At 42.7% G+C, this 27,188-nt stretch overlaps 3 protein-coding genes across 8 annotated transcripts in view; 2 read left to right on the top strand and 1 right to left on the bottom strand.

The window, feature by feature from the left end:
• Positions 1–7,230, top strand: part of NRG1 (neuregulin 1) — a 434,810-nt gene extending 427,580 nt beyond the window's left edge. Inside the window, exons 9-10 of one of the 2 annotated variants that reach the window (XM_032096876.1) lie at positions 6,064–6,156; positions 6,758–7,230. In XM_032096876.1, coding sequence (XP_031952767.1) covers positions 6,064–6,145 — 82 coding nt within the window. In that variant the 3' untranslated portion in view covers positions 6,146–6,156; positions 6,758–7,230. Of the gene's footprint in view, positions 1–6,063; positions 6,329–6,757 lie in introns of those variants that run through there. The other variant, XM_032096877.1, reaches the window with a different exon arrangement.
• On the bottom strand, positions 356–13,878 carry FUT10 (fucosyltransferase 10). 5 transcript variants are annotated; one of them, XM_032096886.1, is made up of 6 exons: positions 13,035–13,878; positions 11,691–11,770; positions 10,840–11,046; positions 9,872–10,157; positions 3,775–4,610; positions 356–2,514 (listed from the first exon to the last, which is right to left on the bottom strand). In XM_032096886.1, exons 3-6 carry the CDS (start codon positions 10,918–10,920, stop codon positions 2,290–2,292), a joined length of 1,428 nt encoding a protein of 475 aa, XP_031952777.1. In that variant the 5' UTR covers positions 10,921–11,046; positions 11,691–11,770; positions 13,035–13,878; the 3' UTR covers positions 356–2,289. The 5 variants fall into 5 exon arrangements, with proteins under 5 accessions (XP_031952777.1, XP_031952772.1, XP_031952775.1 ...); XM_032096881.1 differs by having other exon boundaries at positions 10,840–11,043; positions 13,035–13,478; XM_032096884.1 differs by lacking the exon at positions 11,691–11,770 and having other exon boundaries at positions 13,035–13,478.
• Positions 13,879–17,532: 3,654 nt separating this feature from the next.
• Positions 17,533–26,867, top strand: FNTA (farnesyltransferase, CAAX box, alpha). The gene is made up of 9 exons (XM_032096887.1): positions 17,533–17,858; positions 18,538–18,623; positions 19,179–19,293; positions 20,148–20,252; positions 20,916–21,042; positions 21,392–21,540; positions 23,641–23,703; positions 24,211–24,382; positions 25,860–26,867. Exons 1-9 carry the CDS (start codon positions 17,548–17,550, stop codon positions 25,989–25,991), a joined length of 1,260 nt encoding a protein of 419 aa, XP_031952778.1. The 5' UTR covers positions 17,533–17,547; the 3' UTR covers positions 25,992–26,867.
• The last annotated feature ends 321 nt before the right edge of the window (positions 26,868–27,188 follow it).

The raw sequence follows: 27,188 nt of genomic DNA, 5'->3' as shown, positions 1-27,188 counted from the left end.
GTTTATATTCTGTAAAAAAAATGCCCTGTGAGAGGACTGACAATTAAACCACAGCACCCCTTTAGGCAACGGCTCTGGAGACTCATTTTTCTACTCTGTATAGCACAGTATGAACACATTACCTCTTCTGAAACATGGGCTGCTGACCACTTGAAATTTCAGAATGCGGGTCATAAACCACTTACTTCAGCCTTTCTGTCCCTCACACCCCACCAAATTAAAATCAAAGATAACAAAATAGTAAAAACTGAGATAAATATGTCATATCTTTGGATAAATCTATCGACCAGACTGCTCAGGATCCTCAGGATCTGACAGATTCCATCATGAAAACAAAGAAAAAAACATTCAGTTGTGCAGTTCCTTGTTAAACAACATAGCTTTATATTTTTGGCAAAGGAGACGGCAGAACATAACAAAAAAAAAAAAAATAAACCAACAAGAGTAACAACAAAAAGTAGTTAGTCCTTCATGTTTTATCATCCTGGGAGGTGACTTAGAGATTCATGGCAACAGATGGGCATTCAGCAGTTCCCTTTGCAAATATTTTGGTACTTATGTTCAGCTTTCAGTCTTGATCTAGGAAAGCCTCTAAGTCCAGTGTTATGTCACTTTCCTGAAGAGCATCATTTGTGGAGCCTAGTCATTTGCACTGCAGACCACTGGGGTAAGTGTTTAGGACATGCCCAACAGACACTGTGTGTCACACTGGCAAAACACTATTGGTGAGAAATTTCAGTGAGAATATTTTTCTTAATTGAAATGAAATATATTCTCATAGAAACAAAGACTGATACTAATGACCAATGCTATATTGTTCATGGCTACAAAACTTATCTTTCCTTTGACAGATTTAAAAGTAATAAAAAACTCACCAGCTATTCATTGAGAAAATTTCTGGTGAGGAAACTTTTCCAAGGTAAGTACATTTTGCCACAGAATTTCTTGGTGTAAATGCTATTTTCACATCCTTCCCCATTGCCACTATGTGCCTACCCCTTCATAAAACAGTCAGGTCTTTGACAGAAATTTTCAATTAGCCTGGTGTGAGGAACAATTGCATGGAAATTATCACACAGGTGAAAACCTGCCTTTCTGGAAATGTGAAGAACCCTGTATTCATAGTTCCGTTTGCCTGTGTCACCATATGTGGGCATGTGTACGAACGACTGTCCCCCATCTGAATGGCTCCACACAGTCAGTGCCGTTTTGCAGATCCTGTGGAAGCTGACTCCTCCACAGACCGAGGCTGAAAGAACTTGGGAAGAAAACCGCAACAGTCTAAATACCAGGCAAAGGTGTGTCCTTTGGCAAGTGATGACTAAGATCACCAAGCTTTATTCTTTGTGAGATTAAGATTTGAGGTTTTGTGTGTTAAAACAGGAAGGATGTTTGCCTACTTCTCCTTGGGCCTACTGAAGACTTCAGCACCAATGGACTCTGTGTTATCCCTGCCCTTTTAATCATATAATTTCATGTTTATACCCGACACAAGTACTATCATCACAATACAAATACATCATCAGAAAGGCAAGAAGATAAGTCAGATCAAAGACAACCCGATTCTGGGGAGTAGAGATACTCATGTGCTCTGCTTATTTTTAGCAAAAGATAGTGGGTAAATCTGAGCCAACACGTTTTTCATTCAATCTGTCCCTGTACACTAACAGATGGTGCTTCCTCATTCCAACCACTAACATACTTTACACTGGCACTCAGTGTCAGGACACAAAGCCCACCAAGTCCCGGCTAAATTGCTGATGCCAGGAAAATTCATAATAAACAGCTAGCCAGGCACACGGTCCCAAGTTTTTAATCTACCTCCAAAGCAGCACAGAAGCTGTACCTGTGCAATGGTGTCAGCTGCTTTGCACCTTGTGGCTATCAATATAGCAAAGGAGGGTCCTGGACTAGGGAAAAAGGGGTCTTGAGACCAAGCAGGTATGTATCTAAAGATGGAGGGAGAGCCATCTGCTTCAGGTAATTAGCTGTGTGCTTAAATCTGGGCTTTGAGAACCCTCAAAATCAGGGTCTTAATGTTCAAACATTTGAACAAATGACAATTAATAGAAATCATTCTAAATATAAATATATGCGTATATATGTGCGTATATTACCTGGCAGAATGATTTTATTGTTTAGCATTTCTTAGTGCCCCATGAGCACTGAACATACTAAATTCAGTCTTAAGGGTCTATTTTCCATGGCCTAAATTATAAGGTCACCTACAAAAGAAAACTCCACAGAACTCCTCTGAGGAGCTCAACTCTGTTTTACAGGTCGTTGTGTTTATTCTTTGAATACAAGCATCCAAAATTCTTCAGCTGTAAAGTTCTTGTTCCTTTCCACCAGGTGCCTCAGTGCCCAGGCTTCTTTCTTGGATTGCTCAAAGCTTGGTATCCACATCTTTTGGAGAGAAATCCAGCCAGGGTTTGAGGATGAGAACCAGAACGCCTCTGGTTTGGGGCAGCTCAGATGATTAACTTGAGCCTCCCACTTCTGGGGCAGCCATCCCTGGCAATGGAGACAAATAAAAGGGATTATTCAGTGACCCAAGAAAACAGAGAAGAAAAGTGCTATGCCATTAGTAAACTATCAAATCGCATCAGTTACACTTTTCTTCACGATGCAGGCTCTACCATGTCCCTGTGGAAGGCCTCCCCTAAGTGTCTGGGACAAGATCAGTCATGCTGAGTCTCAGATAAGGTTTGGCTGCAAATGAGCAGTACCAGCCAACAAAAAATGAAATTACAAGGCAAGGAGTTATATTTTCATCATTATATTCTGTTTTCATCTTAAATACACACATACTTACTGGGATGTTTTTTCCTAAGGGAAAAAAACAAACCATGAATCTGGCCAGGAGAGCAAACTGGTCTTTATAATTTTATTGACTAGAGAGCCACAGAAGCACAGAGAAGGAATATCTGTATCTAACCTATTCTATACCTTTCCACGGTTGCATTCCTAACTCAAAAGAGAGGACGTATGTCCAGATTTGCACCAGACTCAAACAGCAAAATTTGGTTAAGAGTAATGCTTGCCAGTTAATAATTCTCAACACTTAAGCTCGCCTTAATAACTTCAGAGGTTTTCTCCATCTCCCTTCTACTGGCTTACCACTTAGTGTACTGCTCAGTTTGTGATCAGCTAAAATACCTCTCACAAACACACAGCCTGGCTTAAAAATGGTTTCAGTGTTTAGTCACCAAATGTGGCCACAGGCAATGGCATGTTGTCACTACAGGTTTGAATGTACCCACAGAACCTGACAGTCATAGAGTGCTTAAGACAAACCTGAAGACAGGGATCTCTAGGCCAGTTCCCTCTTCCAAACAGGTGTAATCATATCTAATTGACTAGGGCAAAATTGAGCTTAGTCTTAAAACACCTCCAAGGACAGAAATCCCACAACCTTTCTGGGCAACCTGTTTCCAAATGTTCCAGGTCATCTGAAGGTCAAAAAGTCAGGCTACTTTCTGCAGCATGAAAAAAACCTCCTCCCTGAACAACTCGAGCCTTTGGCTGAAAATGACCACCAGCTCAGTGGTCAATGTCATGTTCTCACACAGCAGCGCTATGAGGAACACATGCTCTGGTTGTGCACCTGCAGCTTCTGCCAACACCTGTTTACATGAGGATGCACAACCCAATGGCACTGGAATACCGTGCTGTCAGACAGCCAGAAATCTGGTAACCAAACTTCCTGGGACAAACCTGACCCTAGTGCCATTTTAAAGCCTCTCTGAGACACAATCACAAATTCACACATACCTTTTCTCTCCGTCTGATGTTTTCCCACACTCTGTTACAAACCATGCACTCAAAGGTGTCAATGTAATTGTCCTGGGTGATATCTTGCACTCCCCACTTGCGTTCCTTCATTGCTCTAAGAAGTCTCGGGTTGGAAATGTCCCCTCTCAGTTTCCATTGTAGGTAGGACTCATATTCTTCATCATTTGTATCCAGTGTTTTGATATAGTGGGCCAGATCCCGAGGGTGTGAAAAACTGGATACCAGGATTGCACTCTTGTTACTAGGAAGCCAGTCTACAATGCTGGGAGACCCAAAGTACACTGGCACCACTCCCAACTTCAGAGGCCGCCAGAGTTTTTCAGTGATGTAATCTTCACAAACAGCATTTTCAAAAGCAAGAATGAACTTGTACTGTGCCAGTATTTTTAGAAAGTTCCCATCATCCATGGCACCTGGGTTTCTGAGATGCTGAGGAAGGTCTCTGTTATGCAAACATTCCCCATAAGAGTCTACTTCAATGTGGCACATCAGCTCACGCACATAGCTGTCCCGGTCAGAAGGGGGGTTGCAGTCAGACTGCACGTACACCAGCGGTGCAAGCCTTTTCCTCAGGCTGTTTTTCATCTGCAGTGGGATCATGAACCTCAATGACTTCAGGACCTCTACACCCTCAAGGTACTGAGTGGTCAGTGGCAGGTGAGAATGGCGGCTAAATGTTGCAGTGTGGTTGAATAAGGTGATGGTTGCTTCGTGGAAGAGTTTGTAGTTGTTTTTTGGTGACTCTTCATGAAAAAGGGCCCAGTCATGATAGTCTTTACGAGGGAGGGGTAAGCTGTCTATACTGAAGTCAGTACCTAGACAAAAGCAAACAGTGGTCGTCCTGCTCTTATCTGTCATGTGACACTAACTACAATGACACAGAAGTCTATTTAGTATCAGCCATACAACCATCACATTTCTGACACTATAAGGCAGTTATTTCAAAAAGCACAATTCATGGAAAGGCACAAGAGCATAATGACAGATAAAACTGTCTTCCACAGCAGAATAATCTAGAGAAGTGGTATCAGTAGTTAATATCAGAAGTGGTTTCCTTTCCTGTCATATTAGTTTAAAGGCCTCTCATTTCAAAGGATCACTAGGAATTTTGTATTTTAATGCACTGGAATGAAACTAGTAAGATGTTTAATAATCCCCTGGTTCTCTAAACAGGGGAACAGATGGCGATGCAAGGAAAATGGTTACTGCAGAACTCAACTTGGTTCTAGCAATAGAACAACTAAAAGGATGCTGAAATACTGGACAGGATCAAGGAGAAAAAAATAATTACTTCAAGTCTTGAAAAGACATTGTACTGTAGAGACTTAGGAAGCCAAACTATTAACTTATCAAAGAGAAAATTAAGAGATGATGTATCATAGCTGCCTACCAGATACATAAAGAAATAGCTTCTGGCAGAAGACAGCTCTTCAAAGTAATGTCAGTTGAAGAAGAACAACCGTGTCTAAACTCTAAGAACAGTCAACCGCAGAAATTGGGAAAGCTGGTAGAAGCCTTAGGACAAACCTAGATGACTTTTCTCAAAGGCTGGTCTCTGCAAAACTAAGTTGAAAATACCAGCTCATTAATGCAGCCCTCAGTCAACCTTCAGTACTACTGCACTACACTCGTATGACCAGCCTTACTGCAGATTAAATGCAAAGTTGCCCAGTTTCTGTCAAGGTTCTTCCTCACTGTCTTATAACCATACCAGTTTTCCACTTAAGTAAAGGCAATGAATACACAAAACTTTTAACCGATATTGTCAAGCAAGAGAGGTTCAAAAACTGAAACTAACACTGAAGAGCTGGTTTAGAAAACATCACAAATTCTCATCTTTAGACAAACTACCATCTGTGGCAACCTAACCTTTGTATAGCAAACTCCATGGCTGGTTGCATCTAGGACAATCGGGAACATAATGTCTTAACAAGCTGAGCTCAAACCAACTAAGGGGAATGGCCAGTAAGCAGCAGATTCCATGGAGGTGGGGGTAATGCCTTCTCAATGCCAATTTCCCTCTTTCACCATAAGACACAGATGCACAGTCACAAGCAGCAGGGTCAAACAGTGGCCATATCTCTACAGGGGGCTATGGGCCACAAACAACCCCAAGCACCCTAACTCTTACCAGGAACTCTCCATCAGAAGACTGCACATGCCTCATACTGTTGCATCACTCACAAAGAGTTCCCACCCTGGCAAGGGATCTAGGTGTTTCCATGCCAATTTAAATGTATATAACCCAGCACACTCTTTGTTTTGCAGGCCCCTACCCCAACGAATCAAGACTGCAACCATCACTCCTATCTTGGACATCAAAATTGCAATGACTGAGAGTCATCACTGAATCCATCAGAGGTGGTATCCTTCCTCTCCACTATCTACTGTTATCCCTTCATTCTCTTTTTCTTTTCCTTACATATTTTCTTTGTGGGATTTTTATACTTTTATAGGAAAGTATCAAAAGAGCCACATACGTCCTTGCCACTGCAATTAAGTTGTTTTGAAATAAACCTGGCTCATATATACACACCGGTCATTCAGTGTTGTTTCACTCTAAGTCATCCAAGGGATCTATTAACAGGAACCTCAGCTACCCTCCCTCAGAGGAGAGTCATAACACCATCTCAGTCATACTTCTAACTTTTCATTCTCCATTCTACCCCTGACCTCAAACCACTGACAGCAAAAAGGGAGTGCTAGCAAAAGTCTTACAAAGAATACTGATGAAAAAAACTAAAACACAAAGAAGATTTTAAGAAATGTCCAGTGATCCTCGCAGCTGTATGAGCCTGCCAAAATGACTCCAAGGATGACCTTATAAAACCAATATAAGATGTCACTACTGCAGTGGAGATAGAAGTTAGCTGTCAGTAATATAAAAATCTCCTAATACTTCAGGTGCATCAGGTGAGGTTTTTTAAGGCCACTAAACATGGACTTTCTGTTTTCTATGCAGGTCCTAAGTCCTTAACACTAAAAGGATGAAAGGCTGTGCCACTCAATGAAAAATGCTATTTGCTTCTTCTGTTTTTGATGTGTTATCTTGTTTTTGATGTGTGACAAAAACTGAAAGTTAATCAAATTCTCATGGAGAAATTCATAAAAGTCTACCTGGGTTTGAAAACACTCTGTTCTAGGTGATGCCAAGAAGAGAAGTAACAGTGCATACCAACATTAATGAAATGCTGCGGATCAAAATCATAGCACTGCAGCTCAGTCTCTTGCAAGGGTACTCCCTCTTTCAGGTAGTATTGCAGGGAAAAGGGGGTGGAAACACGCAAGAATGAGAGAAAGACAAAAAGGCAACATGTAAAACTAGGAGACAGTTAAGTTGGGCAAAGAGAAACTTAAAGAAAAATGCACTATAAAATCACAGAATCTTTTAGTTTGGAAAAGACCTCCAAGATCATCAAGTCCAACCTTTGACCAATCATCACATTATCAACTAGACCATGGCACTTAGCGCCATGATCAGGTGTTTCTTGAACACCTCCAGGGATGGTGACTCCACTATCTCCCTGGGCAATCCATTCCAATGTTTAACAACCCCTTCCATGAAAAAATTTCTCCTGATGGCCAACCTGAACCTTCCCTGGTGCAGCTTGAGGCTGCGTCCTCTCCTCCTGTCACTGGTTGCCTGGGAGAGATGCCAACACCCACCCACCCGGCTACAGCCTCTTCTCAGGGAGTTGTAGAGCGTGATAAGGTCACCCCTGAGCCTCCTTTTCTCCAGGCTAAACATTCCCAGCCTCACAGGACTCCTTCTCCAGGCCGTTCCCCAGCTTCAATGGCCTTCTCTGGACATGCTCCAGCACCTCAGTGTCTTTCTTGAAATGAGGGGCCCAAAACACAACACAGTACAGATCAGAGGGAATCAGAATGACTGACTTTAATACAACACCTAATCAGTCTCAGTCCAGCAAGAAGACAAAAAGGATTAAAAGGAAGATAACATCAGCATGCCCCCTACTGCATGAAATGAAGGAAATAAGGAAGCATATGAGGGAATAAAAAAAAGCACAAGGCTGGAATCATGAGTGATTTCACTTTCCAACTATTAATCTGGAAATCTTTGATACGCAGAAGAGAAAGATATACACTGCTAGAAGTAGTTATGCATTTTAGAAGACATTTTCATTCAGAAGCCATACTCCAAGGACTTGGTGCTCCAGTATGGAACAGCTGGATATCCTTCCCTCTTAGGAACAACACCTCTGAGGCTCTGACAGATCCAGCTCATGCTGACTCAAGTCACATTGGCAGCTCATGCTAAATACTACACTCTATGAATTATGTGACACTGGAAGGGTGGAGCTAGGAATCCCTTCCAAAAGTAGAGACAAAGTCTAGCAAGTGGAGACGGCAACACTTGACAAAGTTATCACCCACACTGAGGGGCTCTCCAGGCCAGGACAGTGAGTTGGAACAAGCTGTAGAAAAGCTGGTGTTCCTAACAAAGCAGTTGTGCTGGAGAACATCTACACCCTATATTTTTGCACAGTCCTTTTCTTAATCTTTGGATCATTCTCCTCTTGACTAGCTTACTGACCAAGTACTAGGGGGAAATTAATGCATTTTCTTTGGAAGGTGAAACTGAGCTCTGATCCAGCCTTACCATGGGAATTCAGATATTCAAGTTTTCACTCAGCAGGCTGTTTTAGAGGGAAATTCTGTAAAAGTATAATACACCTTTTTGCAGATTCACAGCTCTGTGCATCAAGGCAGGGGGGAGAGAGGGAAAGAAAGACAGAATGAGAAAAAAACTCGCTCTCTCTGTTTTGGCACTGTGAGATCATTTACTGTGGTTTAAAAATAAGTAAAAATTTGGCGTATTTTGACACTTGTCTTTACAAAGTTCATAGCCAGCATCACCAGAAGAAAAAAAAAAAAAAAAAAAAAAAAAAAACCACTACAGGGAGAGTCTTATGCCCAGTATAAACAGTCTTTTAAAAATATGAGAGCAAAGTATGTCTGGAAGCCTGCTAAAAATGAAGAGTAACAGTCCTTCTAATGCTGAAACAGAAAAATGAAATTACTACCAGAGACCAAAATCCCCAGACTTTACAGCTTCCCTGTGATGCAATCCAGCTTTCTTTGTCTTTAATTGGGTCAGCTTCTCATTCCTTTGCTGTTACTCCTTCACTTTCATGCTTAACCACTATATTATCAATTGACAAAGCTGACCTACTTGGAGATCTAAAAAGATTAGTGATGAGAAGTTTTTGGTTCACTGCTAACAACCAAGCTAAATGCCCTTCTTTCCTATATTTCCAGTTCACCTGGATTCATATTGAGCGAATGAGATTTGGTATCCTGATTTATTTTGTTTTATTTCCAGACAAAAGATCTGAACGTACCAGTTAGAGAAAAGCATTTGAATTTATTTTTCCACCTAAAACTCAAGTTTTCTTTCAAAAACAACTGTGTGAGGAGAAAGAACAAAGTTAATGAAGTAAGGTCTACTTTTAAATGATGTATCTTTCATGCTCTGTAGACTGACTTTACAGTAATGGGAAGTTTCTGGCAGAGCCAGAGCAGCTCACAAGGTTGCACTAGCTGCCGCTCCCTGTGAAAAATCAATAGGTTTCTTTCACTACTTTCCGTTTAGAGTCTGCTAGCAATTTCTTGGCACATGAGGCAGGGGAATTGCCGTGTTGCCAGAGAGGGCATTATTTTTAGACAAAAGACTTGCAGAAGTGCAACAAAGGCCTTGCAGAACCTCTGCTAGGAGTGACAAGTCAGAACACTGGAAAAAGTTGGCTTGATCTCAGACTGTCTTTAAATGCCTTGGCAATGACACGAAATTGTCTTTTCTCCCATGAACAGGGAGTACATGTGACTGAAAAGCAGCATGAGACAAGGCATCAGTCATACCACAGAAGTGCATGGTCACTTTTCAGAGTACTTTTACAGAGCACTCATAATGGTATTCAGCACCAGGCAAAGTTTAGCTCAATGAGCTCCATAAATTTCCTGTTCTAAGTCGTTGCCACTTAGAATATTTACTCTCTATAGGGAAAGAACTAAGCAGAAGGAAAGGCTACTTCTTTAAGAACAAATAGATTCTTACCATAGAACAGAAATGCTCTTGTCATCTGATTGTGCTGGTAGGTCTTGTTGATAGTAAAGAAGCAAACATCCTCTCCACACTGACTGAATCTCCCTGTCTCTCCAGTCAGGGGAGACCACCAGAGCAGGACAGGACAGTGATTTACATCAGACTCCGTCTTGAAGCTGCTGTGAAGTTCCTGCTTCTTAAACTGAAAAGCATGTCTCTCCCCAGGCTTTAATGGGCGGCTGTGTAAACTGGAGATTACTGACACCTTACTCTCTGAATTGCCCAGTTCGGTGATAACCTTCAGGGAAATAAACATACACATCACAACATGTCACAGTCATTAGCATCTGCTTACAAACCAGAATTTAAGCATTTCACTAAGTCTGTATGTTAAGTTTCTGTCAATTAAATTGGATGCATTTCACTGACTGTAGACATCAGGTCATCTTATTTCAGAACAGCAAACTATTTAATTTGAAATTGTAAGGAGAAGGCAGGAAATATATTTCTATACCAATATATGACCACATCACGTGTGACTTAACAATACAACTTCTGCTTTCTCCCTGGAAAATGCACAGGACAGAGAACAGCCCTTCAGTAGCCAAGTTTCTTCTGAAAATTAGCTGTTAAAAAAACCATGCAGTTTTCATGTCTCTGTGGGTCCAGCCTTGCCCACTTGCCTAATGAGTTCAAACACATGAAAAGAGGAGGCAATGCTGGATAGAGGTAACACAACATGGCATGGTATGTTGCCATGGCCATTCCTCCACGGGCCAAGGAGGTATACAAGAAAGGTATTCTCTGCGTTATGTCACTTCCAGAGTCAGCTATCACCACAAGGCCAATGCTGCTAACAAGAGTAACTCCTGGTAAAGCACAGACTGGTATGGAAAATGCCTGTCACCTCTCTCCTCTGACAGAACTGTGTCCTGGTTTGACAGCAATCCCATGCATACCCCACCCCCTTGCCCCTCTACCTGGAGTGTCAGAACAAGGAAAAACGCAGCTGCAAAGCAGAAGCAAGATGCCCACAGTATCTTCCTCCTCATCCTAATCATGCTGCACTACCAGGCCTGCCAGAGCAGTTACATCTAGGCACTGGGAAGGTCAGCTTGTCTAAAGTCTTCGCTCTTCACTGCTGGGCTTTCCCACTTTATCCTTATTGCTCTTCATGGTGACGGCTGCTGAAAAAGAGTAGAGCATCAACATAGACAGCTCCTTCAAAGCTCAATGGTTAGCTTCATGTCTACCCATAGCCTTCTGTAGGTGCCAGAGCCACATTTTCAGCCAGGTGTCCAGAAAGCAGCCTGCACAAGACAGCACTCTTGCTCACAAAGCCCCAGGCACCTACTCTCTCCCTGTAGTCATCCTGGACATCCTCTCATCCTTGCAGTCAGTGTAAGGAATGCTGATGGCCCTGGCTCAGAACTGTGTGGGAAGGGCAGCCGTTTTCATGAGTTTCAGATGTCAAGCTGTGCTGCTATGCAGCAGACTTACAGATAGGGGAGCAATGAAAGGTTTTCCTTCCCTGGGCAATCTCTGAAAATGCTCCTGGAGAAGGCACACAGCTACCTGGCCTTGGGAGTTACTATACTTCAGTCTTCTGGGACTTCTGTTTGTAAGCATTAAGCATGCTCATGGAATATGCTCTATGTCCAATGCATAGAGAAAGTAACCATACAATACACACACAAACTCTGTCCACACCTAAACCCAGTTAAATTTAACAAGTTCCCCTTTCCAAGTAATCTGCACCTGTGCTGGTTTGCCTCTCTTCAAATAACTTTCCCTTCCTCAATGCTTTTTTTAGCTTTCAGACAAAACTTACTGTTTTCTTGCATGATGGATGTTTCTGTATAAAAATCCCAACTCCTGGCAACAGGAGAAGTTGTAAAATTCCTGCCACATCTTGAAAAATAAAAATAAAGGATGGTAGAAAGACAGGACTGTAGCACTCCACACACAGAAGTGAAATTTGAAAATGTGGGTGTTCTGAAAGCTCAGAAAGCAGAAACACATGCACAAAATGTTTAATAAATTGCTATTTTAGAGCTCCTCTCTTTCAGAGATATGACTATGAAATTTATGCTGGTTTTCCTGCCAGCTTTCCCCCATCTTAATCCCAAAGTTCTAAAGCCCTGACAAAGAGGGATGGGTCCCAAACGTACTGCCTGCTGCAGTACGATCACGGTGGTGCTGACAGCTAAAGGAAAAAAAATTATCCTGTTTCTGCTTCCACTGACACATGAGTTCATCCCTTTCCTTCGAACATCAGAAAGCCCTCTTTAGCAAAAGCTGACATGAAACCCCGCTGAGCAATTCTGCTCTGCACAGGCCAGCTGCTTTTGAAGGTCTGTGTGGGTGTGACAGTGCATGGCTGCCAGTTAAGCACTTCTCAGATCAGGCAGGATTTTCTAGAAAGCCTTTGCACCTTCTGTGCCTCCTGCAGTACAGCCAACAAGGGGCACCAGGAGGGGAAGGGGATGAATTCTGACCACTGCTGTAGTGGCACACCTGGAGATGGGCAGTATTTTTAACACCGTATCTTACCAGGCCAGTGCCTGGCAAAAAGTAAGACTCTGATGATCCACTGAATAACACCCTAACCCCTACTCTGGTAAAAGAGTAGTAGTAATCGTCACATTTTTAGGTATAGTTCTAGAGGGGGAACTGCCCACAGCACGGCTGTGCTGTACCTATGGACCCAAGGTATCACACGGAGTCATGGCTTCATTTTTGCCTCTGCGGTGCCCAACATGCAGTACTTCTGCCCAGCACTGCTGTGTGTACTTGGACTGGGCCAGGCAAGGCTCTGTCCCGTCCCAGCTCCACTGGCAAGGATGACCTTGCAACGCTTTCCCACCTCTGTCAGGCTGAGCGGAGGCCAGCCTAAGGACTTGAGGGAACAAGGATAAATCACCATCCCAGGCTGCCCTGCGGGAGCAGCAGCTCCCTGCAAATCCTTCCAAACTTCCTGCCAGCTCTGCCCGCCGCCTCTCCTTCCAGCTCCGTCTCGCCGCAATTCTCCGCGCTCAGCATCCCAGCCAGGGTTTTGCCTGCTCCCCGAAACGCTGCCCCTTCCCTTCCCGAGGCTCGGCGCATCCCGCAGCCCCGGCCCTGCTCCCGCCGCGGGTCGGGCATCCTCCGGCCGGGCGCCCGCCGCCGTACTCACCCCGAGAAAGGCGCTCCCGCCTCACCGCCGCCGTCCCCCTCCGGCCGGGTCTGAGGGGGTTTGGGGTGTTTTCCTGCTTTTTTTAAACTTTCAGTTAGTGCACCCACTTGGAGCGCGGAGGGGGGGCGGGCATCGGCGGGGGCGGTGCGGCTCCGCGCCTCCCTCCGCCCGCCCCGGCTCTGCCCGGGGTCTGCAAGGCCCTGCACAGGGAACGCGGAGGGCTAGTCGGCCCGAGAGCGCCATCAGTTCCACCCCGTCCGACTCCTCTTCTGCAAACCCTCACTGCAAGACCTCACCCAATTCCCAAAAATAAATTCGCCCCTGACACCGATTCCTATAGCTGTTTCCATAATAGCGCGCTTTGCGGTTTTATGTTTTTTTACTACAGTGCCGGTGCTATCCTGACGGAGACTTTAGATTGTCTGTATGAGGCCAGCGAGCAGTCAGAAAAAGAAATGCGTCACGGCAGCTGGGAAGCCCCGAGGAGCTGGGAGTGCCGGCCCGCGCTCATCCTTCGTCCCTGTGGCGCGGAGCTGCGGCAGGCATCCCGCAGCTGACACCATGCCTTGCTTCCAGCCTTGCCGAGGCATCCCCGCGGGGCCGTGTGTACCGACCAGGGAACGGTCCTGTCTGCCCGCTCGGGGCTTCCTGAAGCTGGGAAACACTTTGTGCACGTCTTGCTCTTTGTAGATGTTTACTCCAAAAGCCTGGTTCTGCTAGCTCAGAGTCCGTACTTACTCACCTGATACAGACTTACGAACCACCCATTCTCGCGTATGTAATGCGTCCATCGCATACATACACATTTGTATTAACACAGAAATACCTGATACCTATACACTTCTCCATAGGTACTTAAATTTATACACGAACACTTGAAAGTGAGGTATCTGCTGTTTCTAACCCAGACGTGGCAGGCAGGGGACTGATTACCTGAGGGAGTGGAGGGAGAAAGAATTCCAGAAAAGGCAGAGGAGACACCTGTGCCTCAACTGAAACGCATGACTGATAAAAACTGTAGAAATGTTATGCACACAGCTCATCTCCTTACTCTGAGTGCATAATGCCTGCAGCCTTCCCGAGAGGATCAGAAGGGTACCCACCAGGCAACCTGAATCCTCTGCAGCAGTGTCCGTGATCCTTGCCACACTGGCTCTGTCCCCTTGCCACTACAGCTATTCTTTCCAGTAGCCCCTTTGGAGCAACACCCACCTCTTGCTGTACATACTGCACCAGAGAGCTCTGATTTCTCTCTGAACTACCAGTCTCTTCCTGATATGAAAACTAGCAACTGACACTGCAATTCTGGGACATGCAGATTTACTTATCCTCCAGTCTTTGTTTAGTGATTAATCCCAGGTCATGTCCTATTTGTTGCTTCCTCACACAGGTTCTAGCTGCTGGAGTCGTATTTTTATGTAGAAGCTTTCAGGTGGGGTTTTAATATTATCTTTAAAGTGTGTTTACAGATATTCAACCTGGAACATGAAGGATGTCCACTCACTTTAAGTCATGAGGCACACAGCAAGAATCTCCAAGTATTATTTTGCAAAGCAGGTTCATGTGAAGGCAGAATCCTGCTTTTGCAGGCCTAATTCAGAGTGCCTAGAGGCTGCAAGGACTGAAGTTAGCATGGCACAATGAGGTGTAGCTCAGTAAATTAAATCGAGTGGTTGGAAATGGATCCGAAACCTGGTATAGTTCATGGAAGGACTTCTATGATCCCACTGGGTTTTGATCTAGTCTGTAATTTTAAACTTATTTATATTCCTGGCTTTCACATTTCCTCAGCTGGCACACTCCTAAGTTGCTCTCATGAGGACAAAATTTAATTGTAAAATGCTTCAGCTTCCTTCCACAGGCTTGAGTTTCCTCAGTTACTGTCCGTCAAACCTTTAGATACAGCCCACAGACCCAATAACCCACAGTTTCAGACTGAAAATGCACGACTGGGTCCTGAGGGCAGTGGGATGGCTGTGGTATCTGCTGTCCATCCCATGCCATAAGCAAGCTGTTCTTGGACCAGCTCAATCCAGTGGCTGCCATCAGAGAAGCTCACTTTTGTTTCTTGTCCTGTTATGCCACTCTGAGGAAATTAGCTCTTATTGCAGGATCTGGCTTGTCTGTAATCCATGTTAAATAGCTGGTAAAGATGATACCAGCATAAGCAAGGGCAGGGCCAGGTCATCATGTACGAATTCTGGACGAAGACAACCCCAAAAAACACAACTGTCGCTCAAACAGCAGAGCTAATAAACCAGATTTCTTAAAGATCCATGTCTCATGTGCCCTCTGTCCATGGAGAGCTATTGGTGATCTTAACAAACTTGCAATGCAACTTTTCTTTCCATGGGTCAGGAACAGCAGCTTTTCTTTCTGCTCTCTTACAAAACACAATTTACTGTGTTTGAGGTTTCTCTCATTCATATGTACAATTTTCCTCTGATCTGTTTTTAATACACTTTGTTTCTTTCTATGCCTTTGTTCTTCCTCTCTCTTTTTATTCTTTGTCATTTTAGAATTTTTTTCTTTCACTTAGGTCCTGTTGGGTATCCTGTCTGTCTCTGGATATGCCCATTTCCTTTCTGTTGTTTGCACAGTCCTGTTATTCAAAGTGACCTTTCAGTAGATTTCTCTGGGTTTTATCCTCATTATATTAGTATAGTCTATATTACTGTAACACCCAGAAGCAGCAACCCCACTATGCACTCCAATGAGTCACTGTATGAACATCCTGGCAGGAACAAATGAAGTCCTCAGAATAAAATAGGGCAGAAAAAAAGGCAGGGAGACAAGGAAAACACAGAGTTCAAGGGACTTCCCAAAGGAGACAAAGCTGCTCAGTGACACAAGAACCACCTGTGGGCCTGATTTTTCCTTGTCCTGGATCTTGTGTCTCAATTTGCAGCTGTGCATTTATACTCCCTCATTGTCGCTGTGGCACCATTCTTCTTTCCATAAAATCACTGTAAAACATGTGACACACACAACAGCCCTTTCAACTTGAGCAGCTCAGAATTAAAGATGTTATAAATAAAAGTTGGAAAAGTTGGCTTTCACATTAATGAATAATAGTTAATTAGTTTGTGTTATTAATTAAAATTGCAGAATTAAACAATTAATCTGAATTATAAAAGTTAAACCTTCCAAGTTGTACTACTGCTACACTGTTCAAATGTTCATATTGAAGTTAAGCATTAGTCAAACGTTCAAGTTAGACCTAAAAAGTTTAAAATGTGTTATAAAATTATATTCTTTTAACTTATCTGTAAATTAAGTTGTGCTTCAATAGAGGAGAGAAGGTCCAGAGGAACTTTCCAGTGAGCTATGTTTAGAAACCAACTGTTGGCCTACCAGCAAACTCCACAGCAACGCTGAATTTTAATGAGGATCTTTCCCGCCAAAACCCTGATGACGTCACCCTGAAGAGACTGACGCCCCTGAAGCAGACGAGCGATTGGACAAGAGACTTTACCAATGGAGTACATCGAAACATCATCCCTAAATTTAAACCAATTAAACGCACTCTTACATGGACCTCGGGGGAGGGACAGTGAGCGGTGATGGGAGGGGCCATGGGGGTACAAAACTCTGTGTCACAGCCTGGAGAGGTGTGTGCTTGCTTGGGAGTAGCCTAAGGAGTGCTCAGTGCTGTGGGTGCTTTACCTGGGCTTTATAGCTAATTTAGCTTACAGTGTCTCTAATCGTTGTGACCCAGACAAGTAATTTGAATAAGGGAATTTGGCCTGTTCACTTAATACATTAAATTATAAAATCTAAATTGAGGGTGGCCTCATTCTGACAAAAGACGTCAGCGATTTCCACCACATATAGAATGCTTTCCCCCCCTCCCTGAGAATACAGTATAGATGCAGATCTAGGCACAGCCCTTGCTACTGCACGTGCTCCATCTGTCTTTAATCCTTTTCATGCTAATGCATCTCAAAATGCCCCAGACTACAAGCCCGTACCCCTGAATCAGCTGTTCTCTAACACCTGTCTTCAGTTCAGCTACTTTGTCCTGCTGACCAACACCACATTAGGGGATCACAGAATCATTTAGGTTGGAAAAGATCTCTGAGATCCATCGAGTCCAATCTATGACAGAACACCGCCTTGTCAACCGGACCACAGTCCAGTTGACCCTGGGTAGTCCATTCCAATGTCTAATCACCTTTTCTGTGAAGAAACTCCTCCTGATGGCCGCCCTGAACCTCTGCTGGTGCAGTTTGAGACTGTGTCTCGTCTCTGGTTGCCTGGGAGAAGAGGCCGATTCCCACGTGGCTACAGCCTCCTTTCAGGTAGTTGAAAAGCACTAAGGTCACCCCTGAGCCTCCTTTTCTCCAGGCTAACCTCACCCAGCTCCTGCTGGGTCTGCTGCCTTCTCCAGTTTCACCCGTTGGTTAGCAGCGGCTGTTTCAAAACCTTCTCCAGTTTCACCTTTTACACCTGTTAGGTGGCTTGAACCTAAAATGGCGCCACTTGTGTTTTCCCTGCGCTGTGTAAACTCCCGATGCGGAGACACGGCGGGAGCTTCCCTGGCGGAGGGAAGGCAGCTCCCCGTGCCCGCAGCCCGGCCGCGGGCTGCGCCCTCCGCCCCAGGGGCGGCGCTGTCGAGCCGCGCTGCCGCTCCGCCCCCGCCTCTGTGGTGCAGCCGGGCCCCGGAAGCGGCGGCGCAGCGATGGCGGCGGACGGGAGGGCCGCGGTGGCCGAGTTGCAGGCGGAGGGGGAAGCGGAGGGCGGCGGCAGCGAGCCAGAGGGCGGCTTCGGGCAGCTGCTGGAGGAGGAGGAGGACGGGGAGGATAACGGCTACGTGCTGTACAGGTACGGCCGCGGCGGCGTCGCGGCACGTCAGGGGGTGGGGGGCGTGGAGCGGCGGAGCTGGGGCCGGAGGAGTGGGGAGCTTGTGGGAGGGGCAGGGACACCTTTCACTTCACCAGGTTGCTCGGGGCTTTATCCAACATGGCCTTGAGCACTGCCAGAGCTGGTGCATACACAGCTTCTCTGGGCGACCTGGTCCAGGGTCTCACCACCCTTACAATAAAAGAATTTTTTCCTAATGTCGAACCTAAGTTTCCCCTCTTTCAGTTTGTACCCATTATTTCTTGTCCATCATTACAGTTTCTGACGGAAAATCCCTCTCCTGCTTCCCTGTAGGCCCTTTTTTAGATCCTGGAAGGCTGCTCTGAGGTCTCCACCCAGCCACCAGTGGGGTGGGTGGACAGCCCCACCTTTCTCAGTATGTCTTTGTAAGGGAGGTGCTCCAGTCCTCTTTTCAACGTCGTGGCCCTCCTCTGGACTTGCTCCAACACTTCCATGTCCTCCTTATGTTGGGGACACTTTTACCTGTTTATATGCTGTGGTACAGACAGTAATGTAGCTAAAATAGTAGTGACTGTTCAGAGCAAGGATGTGTACTGGACACAGGTTTGTGCATGTCATGGTTTGAGTAGCATATTGTGCTTTTCAGAACTATTGAAAAAACAAAAATACGTATTTACAGGGACAGGAAGGAATGGGCCGATATTGAACCTGTACCTCAAAATGATGGGCCAAATCCTGTTGTTCAGATCATCTACAGTGAAAAATGTAAGTCTTAAATATGTTCTGCCCTTACCATTGTTGAAACAAGACTTCATTTTTTGGATAACATTTTCTAGAGTGATACTGTGAAGAAATTAATTCAATTAATTGTGTTATGGTGCTTGTGTGTGGTGTTTTTACCAAGCATTTCTGAATCTGAATCTTCACCTGAGATATTAATAGCCAAGGTTCTCCTTTAAAATCGTATGGCTTAAGAGGTAATACAGCAGACAGTGTGGTTCATGTCACAAGGCATTTCCAGCCCACAAGTGGAAGCAAAACATGAAGCTCCTGCAACTGGTGAAGCAGTGTGAGTAAGCAGCACAGAACTTTTATGATTGTTTTTGATATTATTCTGATGGTGTATTGCCAACATACTTGTGCAGCTTTTTGGTGTGCTAATATCATGCACAGGTCTCAGTTGCAAATGCTGTCAGAGCAATAGGTAGCTATCGTTTCACAGAGGTATGTTTAGAATACAGAAAACAGGAAGGAATTTCAAAAGATTATTAACCTTATCCCCTACTCAGGCCATTGGCTAAGATGCTATTTTCTATTTAGTCCGAGATGTCTATGATTACTTCCGGGCTGTTCTGCAGCGGGATGAGAGAAGCGAAAGAGCTTTCAAGTTAACAGCAGATGCCATTGAGTTAAATGCTGCAAACTACACAGTATGGTATGTAATAACTCTGGGATTATTTCTGTGGTCATTCGACTGCCTACCTTTTAAGTCTTTACTATTTTGTTAGTTGAATTAGGACATGCCTACTTGAATTTACACAGAAGAGTAGCGTAGATTTCCAGTGAGCTTCCAAAGAAAGCCTTTGTTCAGTATTTCCCATGCCTCACTTTGATTCAGTGGTTTTCATTCATTTGTCTTTAAGGATATTATCAGTCAAGGACAGGGCTAACTACAAAAAGGACTTTTCTGTTTAAAATTAGAACATTTACCTGATAATGTGGCCATGGCAAAATGCTGAAGATGCGCTCAGTTGACTTCAAGAAGAAGCATAAAAACATGACAGCAGCTAATTTGTATATTTACTAAATAGTGCATTTTAAAAGATCTCTCAGGTTACCGTTCAGTTAGGTAATAAATAAACAGTGAATTTCTGATACTCAGAGTAGGGCCTTTTAACTCACAAATGCTAACAAGTATGTCTTGGACATCTTTATTCCACTGATTTCCATAAAATCAGAAAGTTTACATTGTTTCAAGCACAGAAGTCTTACTTTCCACGACAAAAAACTAGCATGGGTACAGGTTAACTTGAACATGATTGCTACTATCTTAGATAATATACTGTTGTAACCAGTCATATTCTAATTCTCCGCTGTTCAATAATTGAATGCCCTTTAACAGAACTAGATATGTGGTTGAGGATTTTGCATTAGGTTTTGGTTTTTTGTACTAGTTTTAGCTCAATATCATTTACAAGAATTGTGAACAAAGGTGATCCTATGTTCTTCTCTGTGAATTTTAGGAAAGTCCTTTTGCAGTGTTCAAATGCTTGACTTTTAAAAATACAGGCATTTCCGGAGAGTCCTCCTGCAGTCTTTGGGAAAGGATCTCCATGAGGAACTTAAGTACATTACAGCTATCATTGAAGATCAGCCAAAGAACTACCAAGTCTGGTAAAATCGTGCTTTCTTTTCAATTCCTAATGTTTTTATAAATTGGCTATCAGTTATGATGGAGGAATTAAATGGAATTGCATCATGTCAAAGTTTCTTTCAGATACTTGTTCTAAGCATATGATTATGACATGCTAAGCAGGTCTTGTTTTCTTATTAAAATTAAGTTTTAAACTGCCAAAATAAATCTGACAGGTAAAAAAAAAAAAAAAAGGACTTGTGAAAAGGCAACCAAGAAAACAAATAGAAGTTAATATTTTTTCTTTTATTTTGTCTTGGAGTTTGCCTGCCTGTTGTTGGGTTTTTTTCCAAAATGAATGGGAATAAGCAAAAGAGCAGTATTGTTATTACAAGAGAAATTACACAGTACTAGAAAATTTTACTTTGCTGAAGACTTTGACCATGAGTGTGGAAGTATATTGTTTCAGGTGAACATTACTTGTCTAAAATGAGGTGATTTGCCATTGTGTATGTGTGGTTAGAATTTTTTATAATATAAATATGCATCATACGTTTCTCAGAGCCAAGTGAAATGTTCTGCTATGCTTAATTTGAAGTACTTAACTAGTGGGTTTTTTTCCTAAGTGGTACAGTTGCTATAAGCTGCTTTAATACACACCACACAGTCACCAAAAAAATTTAGACTTTTCTTCTTGTCATTAGGCATCACAGGCGGGTGCTGGTTGAGTGGCTGCAGGATCCATCCAGAGAGCTTGAGTTCATAGCTGACATTCTTAACCAAGATGCCAAAAATTACCATGCCTGGCAACACAGACAATGGGTTATTCAGGTATTGTATCCACAGAACTCTTGATTCTTTAAATAACCTGGCAGAGGTTAGCTATAAACTTGCCTTTTAGGAAGTGAGTTCAAAAAATTGGATTGCTGTCTACTAACTGTTACGTGTGTGTATTTAATGTTGAACTAATACCTTTGCGTACCACTGCATAGTGTAGCATGTTCCTAGTGTACCTGTACTTAATTTTCTTTGAACTTTGTGTTGATTTCTTCAAAAAATGCTCTATCTGATGTTCAGGCAACTTAGGAATGAGGAGAATTTAAAATAATATTTATAACGAGGAGTATTTAAAAAAAAATAAAAACTTTTGATTGTGATACTCTCTCTTCTCTTTCTATAGGAGTTCAAACTATGGGACAATGAACTGGACTATGTAGACCAGCTTTTGAGAGAAGATGTGAGAAACAACTCAGTTTGGAACCAACGACACTTTGTCATTTTCAACACCACTGGCTATGATGACCCAGCAGTCCTAGACAGAGAAGTCCGGTTAGTAATGCTATTCAGGCTCACGTTAAACAGTCTCCATTACATGAAGGCAAAGGAATACTTTCACCGTCACCCTGGGCTTTGTTTCCTGGTTTTTGTTCACTTCTGGGACTAACACTCATGGTTAGCAGATCAAGTGTTAGACTGAAGCAAGCTCTGCTTACCCTGGGCAAGTCACTATCATGCATCTGTTTTCCTGACCTGCTGTTTATTGTAAAAACAAAACTTTGGGGTTTATGGTGAGCTAGTTATAGTGGGACAATCTGCAGAAAATCTGTGACACTGTTGTGCTGTTCATCAGTATTCTACCCCTAGAAAGTTTGGGAAAAGAGGCCCTCTTCAGTTCTGGTGCCTGCAGCACCTCCCCCGCTTCCTTCTTCACTGACCTTGGTGTCTGTGGAGTTTTCCTCTCGCATGTTCTCATTCTGCTCTTGTCTGGCCACAAATAAAACTGGGCCACCACCTTTGTTTTTCTTTCTTCTTTAGTATGTTACCATGAGGTGTTACCATCATTTCCAATAGGCCCAGCCTTGGCCAGTGGCACATCTATCTGTGGAGCCACCAGAGATTGGCTCTGATGGACATGGAAGAAGCTCCTGGCAGCTTCTCACAAAACCCACCCCTGTAGCCTCCCCCACTACCAAAAACCAGGCCATGCAAACCCAATACAGTAATATGGACACAGATTGTAGGAAGAGGAGTTGCTTTTTTTGAGGAATTTTATGCAGCTGGAAAAACAAAGGAGCTTTCAGGAGTATGTGGTTGGCACAAAGAGAACTACTTCTGTGAGATGGCTAGTTTTCAGGAAAAAGAGCTTTGTGCTCACTGCTTCTAGGTTGCAGGTTTGTAACTGAAGACAAACTGGGCTTCTAGATGTATTTTACTGCTCGTGGTGGTAAAAGAAGCTTCTTCATATGGTTTTCACATCTCAGATTGCTGATTAGGGTTGATGGTTATGAGAAGGTATTTATCAAAAGTGAAGAAGCAATTAAAATAAGGTATTGCAATTTTTATAGAGTTATTTTTCAGAAGAAAGACTCAATCTCTGAATAAGTCCTTTGGTACATTATTCCTAGAGGATCCCAGCACTCACCATCTTTCATGGTTGTCTTTGCAACCTTCTAGAAGTTGTACTTCTCTTCCAGTTCATAACCTTCCTGTAGATGAATGAATCTGTACCATTTCCATGACTTAGACTTGGATATCGTCAACTTTTTCTCTCCAGAGTTTAGTCTGGGCATCCTCCCTTGATCTTCTCAAGATAATTGGATACCATCTTAAGAACCAGGCTGGCTAAGGTTAAGACTTCCCAGATGTCATTAGAGAACTGCTTATTGGTAGATAAACTTGGTCTTTGTCATAGTGACTGCAGAATGTTAAAAGAGTTAGGATTGTGGGTATTTTTTTTAGTACTCCTGATACAACTTTTTATCAGTATCTGCAGCCTCTGAAAATCATCAGATGGCTGGTTATGCTGGGAAAAGCCAGAAGATAAATCTGTTTTGTGAAGATGAAATGTGGCCTTGTGGTTGTACGGGAGGTGCCTTTTGTTGCTTTGCTTTTATAGCAGTTGTCTCACTGTTACTTTCACAGAAGTGCTGCAGACGGCTATGTGAGCTGAAAGCTCAAGCTCTGCCTTTCTGTGGGTTTGCTTGAGTGCAGCCTCATGGAAAACGTTCTGTAAATAGGTACAGAACATACCGCTTGCAGTCATGTTAACAGAGCTCAGGTACTCTGGCCATTTTCAGCCCCTTGCCATTGCTGGGCATCAAGACAAAAGTTACTCCTTTAGCATACCAGGAGTGTATTACGTTGTTTCTCAGTGTTACCGCTAATAATTTTGGGAACTGACTCATTATTGTATGAAGTCCAGCAAATTGAACACTTAAATCTTAAAATAGTTTTCATAGTGTCTGCCTCTTTGAGACGCCTGGTGATTATCTTCTGAGCCATTTTTGATCTACTGAGCTGAGATGATCTGCAAAAAGAGTGAAGTCTAGGCTAGAGAGATGTATTTGGAATCTTCCGAGCACATTCAGGTAATTTCTAACTGCATTGTTACTTTGGTTGCATTCATGACCTGTTGTCTTCTTATTGCAGGTACACTCTTGAGATGATCACTGCAGTGCCACATAATGAGAGCGCTTGGAACTACTTAAAAGGGTGAGGTGTATTTCTCCATGAGACAAAAAGAATATCTGTAGAAGGTGTCTGATGCCTACTTCTTAATTGAAAATAACTTGTTGCTGTTTGTTCTAATGTAGTGTGCTTAAGCATGCAGGCAAATACTATCACAAGGTGTTATTATATTATAACTTAATTTCTTCGTAAATTTTCACTAAGCTTCTGGCCCTGTAGTTTTGTGGAAGGACTATGGGTACTTCTCATGATTTTAAAAACTTGACTTGTTATGTTACTGTGTTAAAAAAGCATAGACAGGAAATAACAAACATGCTTTCAGTCTAATTTATGTTCAGTTGAACAAAAACTATACCAGCTTATTACAACATGAGGCTGTACTAGTGCTGTGTGCTGCTTACTTTCTGACTTACTTATATTTGCAGCCTGATTTCAAAACTAATCTCCAAGTAAAGGAATCATAACAAAAACACAATTACTCACACCAGATTTCCCACTGCCACGTGTCAAGCCTATTAACCTCTCTTCTAGGATTCTACAGGATCGTGGTCTTTCTAAGTATCCAAATCTGCTGGAGGAACTGTTGAATTTACAGCCCAGTCACAGTTCACCCTATCTGATTGCCTTTCTTGTGGACATATATGAAGACATGCTAGAAAACCAGTGCGATAACAAGGAAGAAACACTGAACAAGGCACTGGAGGTAGGTTTTGAGAGCTTGGTTTTTCTTTTGACGGATTCTGTCTGTTCCTGTCTGGTTTTATAGCTTGACAAAATGGGATTGATTTTCATAAACAGAGCAGGTTATTTGTTAATCACAAGAGGTCTATGAAGAGTTTAACACAAAATCCAGACAATCACAAGGATCTCCTGAATTCAAATATAAGTAATAACTTGCCAGTTATGAAATTACTCTTAAGTTTTCTTCACTTGGTAGTGAAGGAAGGTCTCTAATACTACATGCAGAAATAAGATGATGTTTGAACAATTGAAGAGTTTTGGATGTTAACTTTTAGCATGAACTCACTCTCTTCTCTGTAGGTTAATGAATTTTTCTCAGAATATCCATTTCCAAACCTCTATTGAGCTCCTTTGGCCCTTCTTAGCCCTTTCTAAGAAAGGTGGCAGAATAAGCTTATGGCCAGCAGGCACTGGGGGTATCAGTAAGAAATGTCAGGCACCACTTCCTACAGAGCATAAATTACTTCTGGCAATGTTGTGTATCTCTCAGAGCTTCATACTTGGATGGTCCTTGGTGCAGTTTGTAGTGTAGCTTTTACAAGAACACTTTGCATTCACTGTGGCACAGACTGGAACTCAATGTAATTAGAGCTGTAGTTTTGCCTGGAGTCTTTGTGTTCCAATGTTACTCTTTCTCAGCATTTTTCCATTGTGTTCCAGGACCAGATTGTAAATAAGTGCAGTTGTACCTCCTAGATTCATATCCCCTTTATACTATTTCACTGATTTTGACTTCTCTATTTAGGCATCAAAGCTCCTGATTTCTTAACTCCATTTCACTGAGCAAGGCCGTGTCATCTGCATAACAAAAGGGAATTTACTAAAACATTGGTAGACAGTGTACATACTGTGTAAAGTTTACACAGCCTGTCCTGTAAGTAGGATTGACTTCTACTGTGCTGCTTACCGAGATCAAAACAAAAAAAAAACCCTGAACACGAAGTATTTGCACCAACTTAACATAGCATGAGAGAAGGTTACTGACTTGCGTGGAGAACCCTTTTGGGACAGTCTGCTGAGGGAAAAGAGAAATAAAATATCTCTTGTCAGTCCATCAAGAGTACTGAAGATTCAAGAGAAGTGGTTTGCAGCCTGTTGGATGACTAAAAGACATTCAGGGTTCTCAGGAAGTATACTGTGCTTCTACTACAGGCTTGGCATGGATGATGAGTGGTAGGCATGGAAATGAGTCAGAGGGAAACTCTTACAACTGAAATGGGGCTGGAGGGATTTTTGTGCAGTGTCAGATTGGTTGGCTACCAACTGGGATTGTCATCAGTTTGATGTCATTGAACAATTACAAGTCCTGCGAATAAAACAAATGTTGCAGAGAAACGTGTTTCTAATACTGTCTGAAATATATGTTGTATGCATTTTATAGTGAAGGATTCCGTAAGCTTTTTGGTATAATGCTCCAATCTCTCATTTTTCTTCCATAGTTGTGTGAAATTCTGGCTAAAGAAAAAGACACCATCCGAAAAGAGTACTGGAGATACATTGGAAGGTCCCTTAAGAGCAAGCACAGTTCAGGCACTGAACAAAGCAGCACAGTGACAGATAAACAGCAGTAACTGAAGATGGAAGAAAACAGTGTTAAGCTCTCAAGCTGTTCTAAAGCTGTACTAAGTAGGGTCATCAACAAGTTTAAAGTCCAGTTGTCGGTATTGCAATGAAAGAGGAGTGCAGACTGCTGTATAGTCCTGGGTTGCTGCTGCTACTGGTAATACCTCTAGTTTCAGTCAAGAAATGTATTAAGGCTTAATTATTGAAATGTACCGAGTAAAGGTTTTAGTTCCTAACTAAAAATACATAAAGCTATACCTTACTATATTGGCAGTGCTCAGTTAACAGTTGGCCTTGACCTTATAGAGGTTTTTTCCAACGTAAATTACTCTATGATTCTGTGAAGCACTAAAACCATTCCTGGCTTACCCACTTGTGGTTCCTAGCTCTGTCTCATCAGATGCTGCAGTAATGACTGCAGGTAACTTAGCTATAGGGGATATAAAGTAACCTGGTTAGTGCAAGTAGGCACTGCAGCTGTTGCCTTACGTGGGAGCAGCTGTGTGACACTGTCAGCCTATGCTGTTGTATGCAACTAACACCAAGTGTAATTTTGTAATAAAAATAGATAACTTAGAGCATTTGTCTGATTTTTTTTAGTGTGTTTCTTTTGCTCCTTGTAAGTGCATAGTTTGTTCTTTTCAGATGCTAATAAGAGATAAAATATCCCCTTGTATGTATTGGATTCTATTGCATTGAGATGTTTTTTGCACCGGAGTATTCTTAGCCCAGAAACTTTCAGTACACTTGATATGTTCTGTGGAGCCCTGAATTCTTACCTGCACAGACAGGAAAAATGCTTTGAGGATCCTGGGGGATGTGTATACCTGCACCAGAAAAATGCATCTACCCTGTTTTCAGTAAATGCCTATTGTAAGCTGTGATCTTATAGAGTGCTTGTCTGATATGAAATATTTTATTGAAAATGATCATAAGGGGATGTTAACAAACAAATGCTGGTATTTATTCCATAATATGCAGTTTTTCTGACACTAAACATTAAAAGGTGTTACTGTGATTAAACAATAGTGGAGATTATTTTTTAACACTTGAAATTCTTTAATTCAATGCACTCTTCAAATTTAAAACAACTCACATATATACGAAAGCTATGTAATTTTGTAGTGGTTTTGCTGGATTCTCAGCAGTAGAGAAAACATTTTTTTAATGACATATGAACATTCAAAACAGACATGGACTTCAAA

This window comes from Corvus moneduloides, chromosome Z (assembly GCF_009650955.1).
Source record: "Corvus moneduloides isolate bCorMon1 chromosome Z, bCorMon1.pri, whole genome shotgun sequence".
In the NCBI taxonomy this organism is placed as follows: Eukaryota; Metazoa; Chordata; class Aves; order Passeriformes; family Corvidae; genus Corvus; species Corvus moneduloides.
Note: the sequence above shows the minus strand (reverse complement) of the source record. Positions and strands in the feature narration are given on the sequence as shown.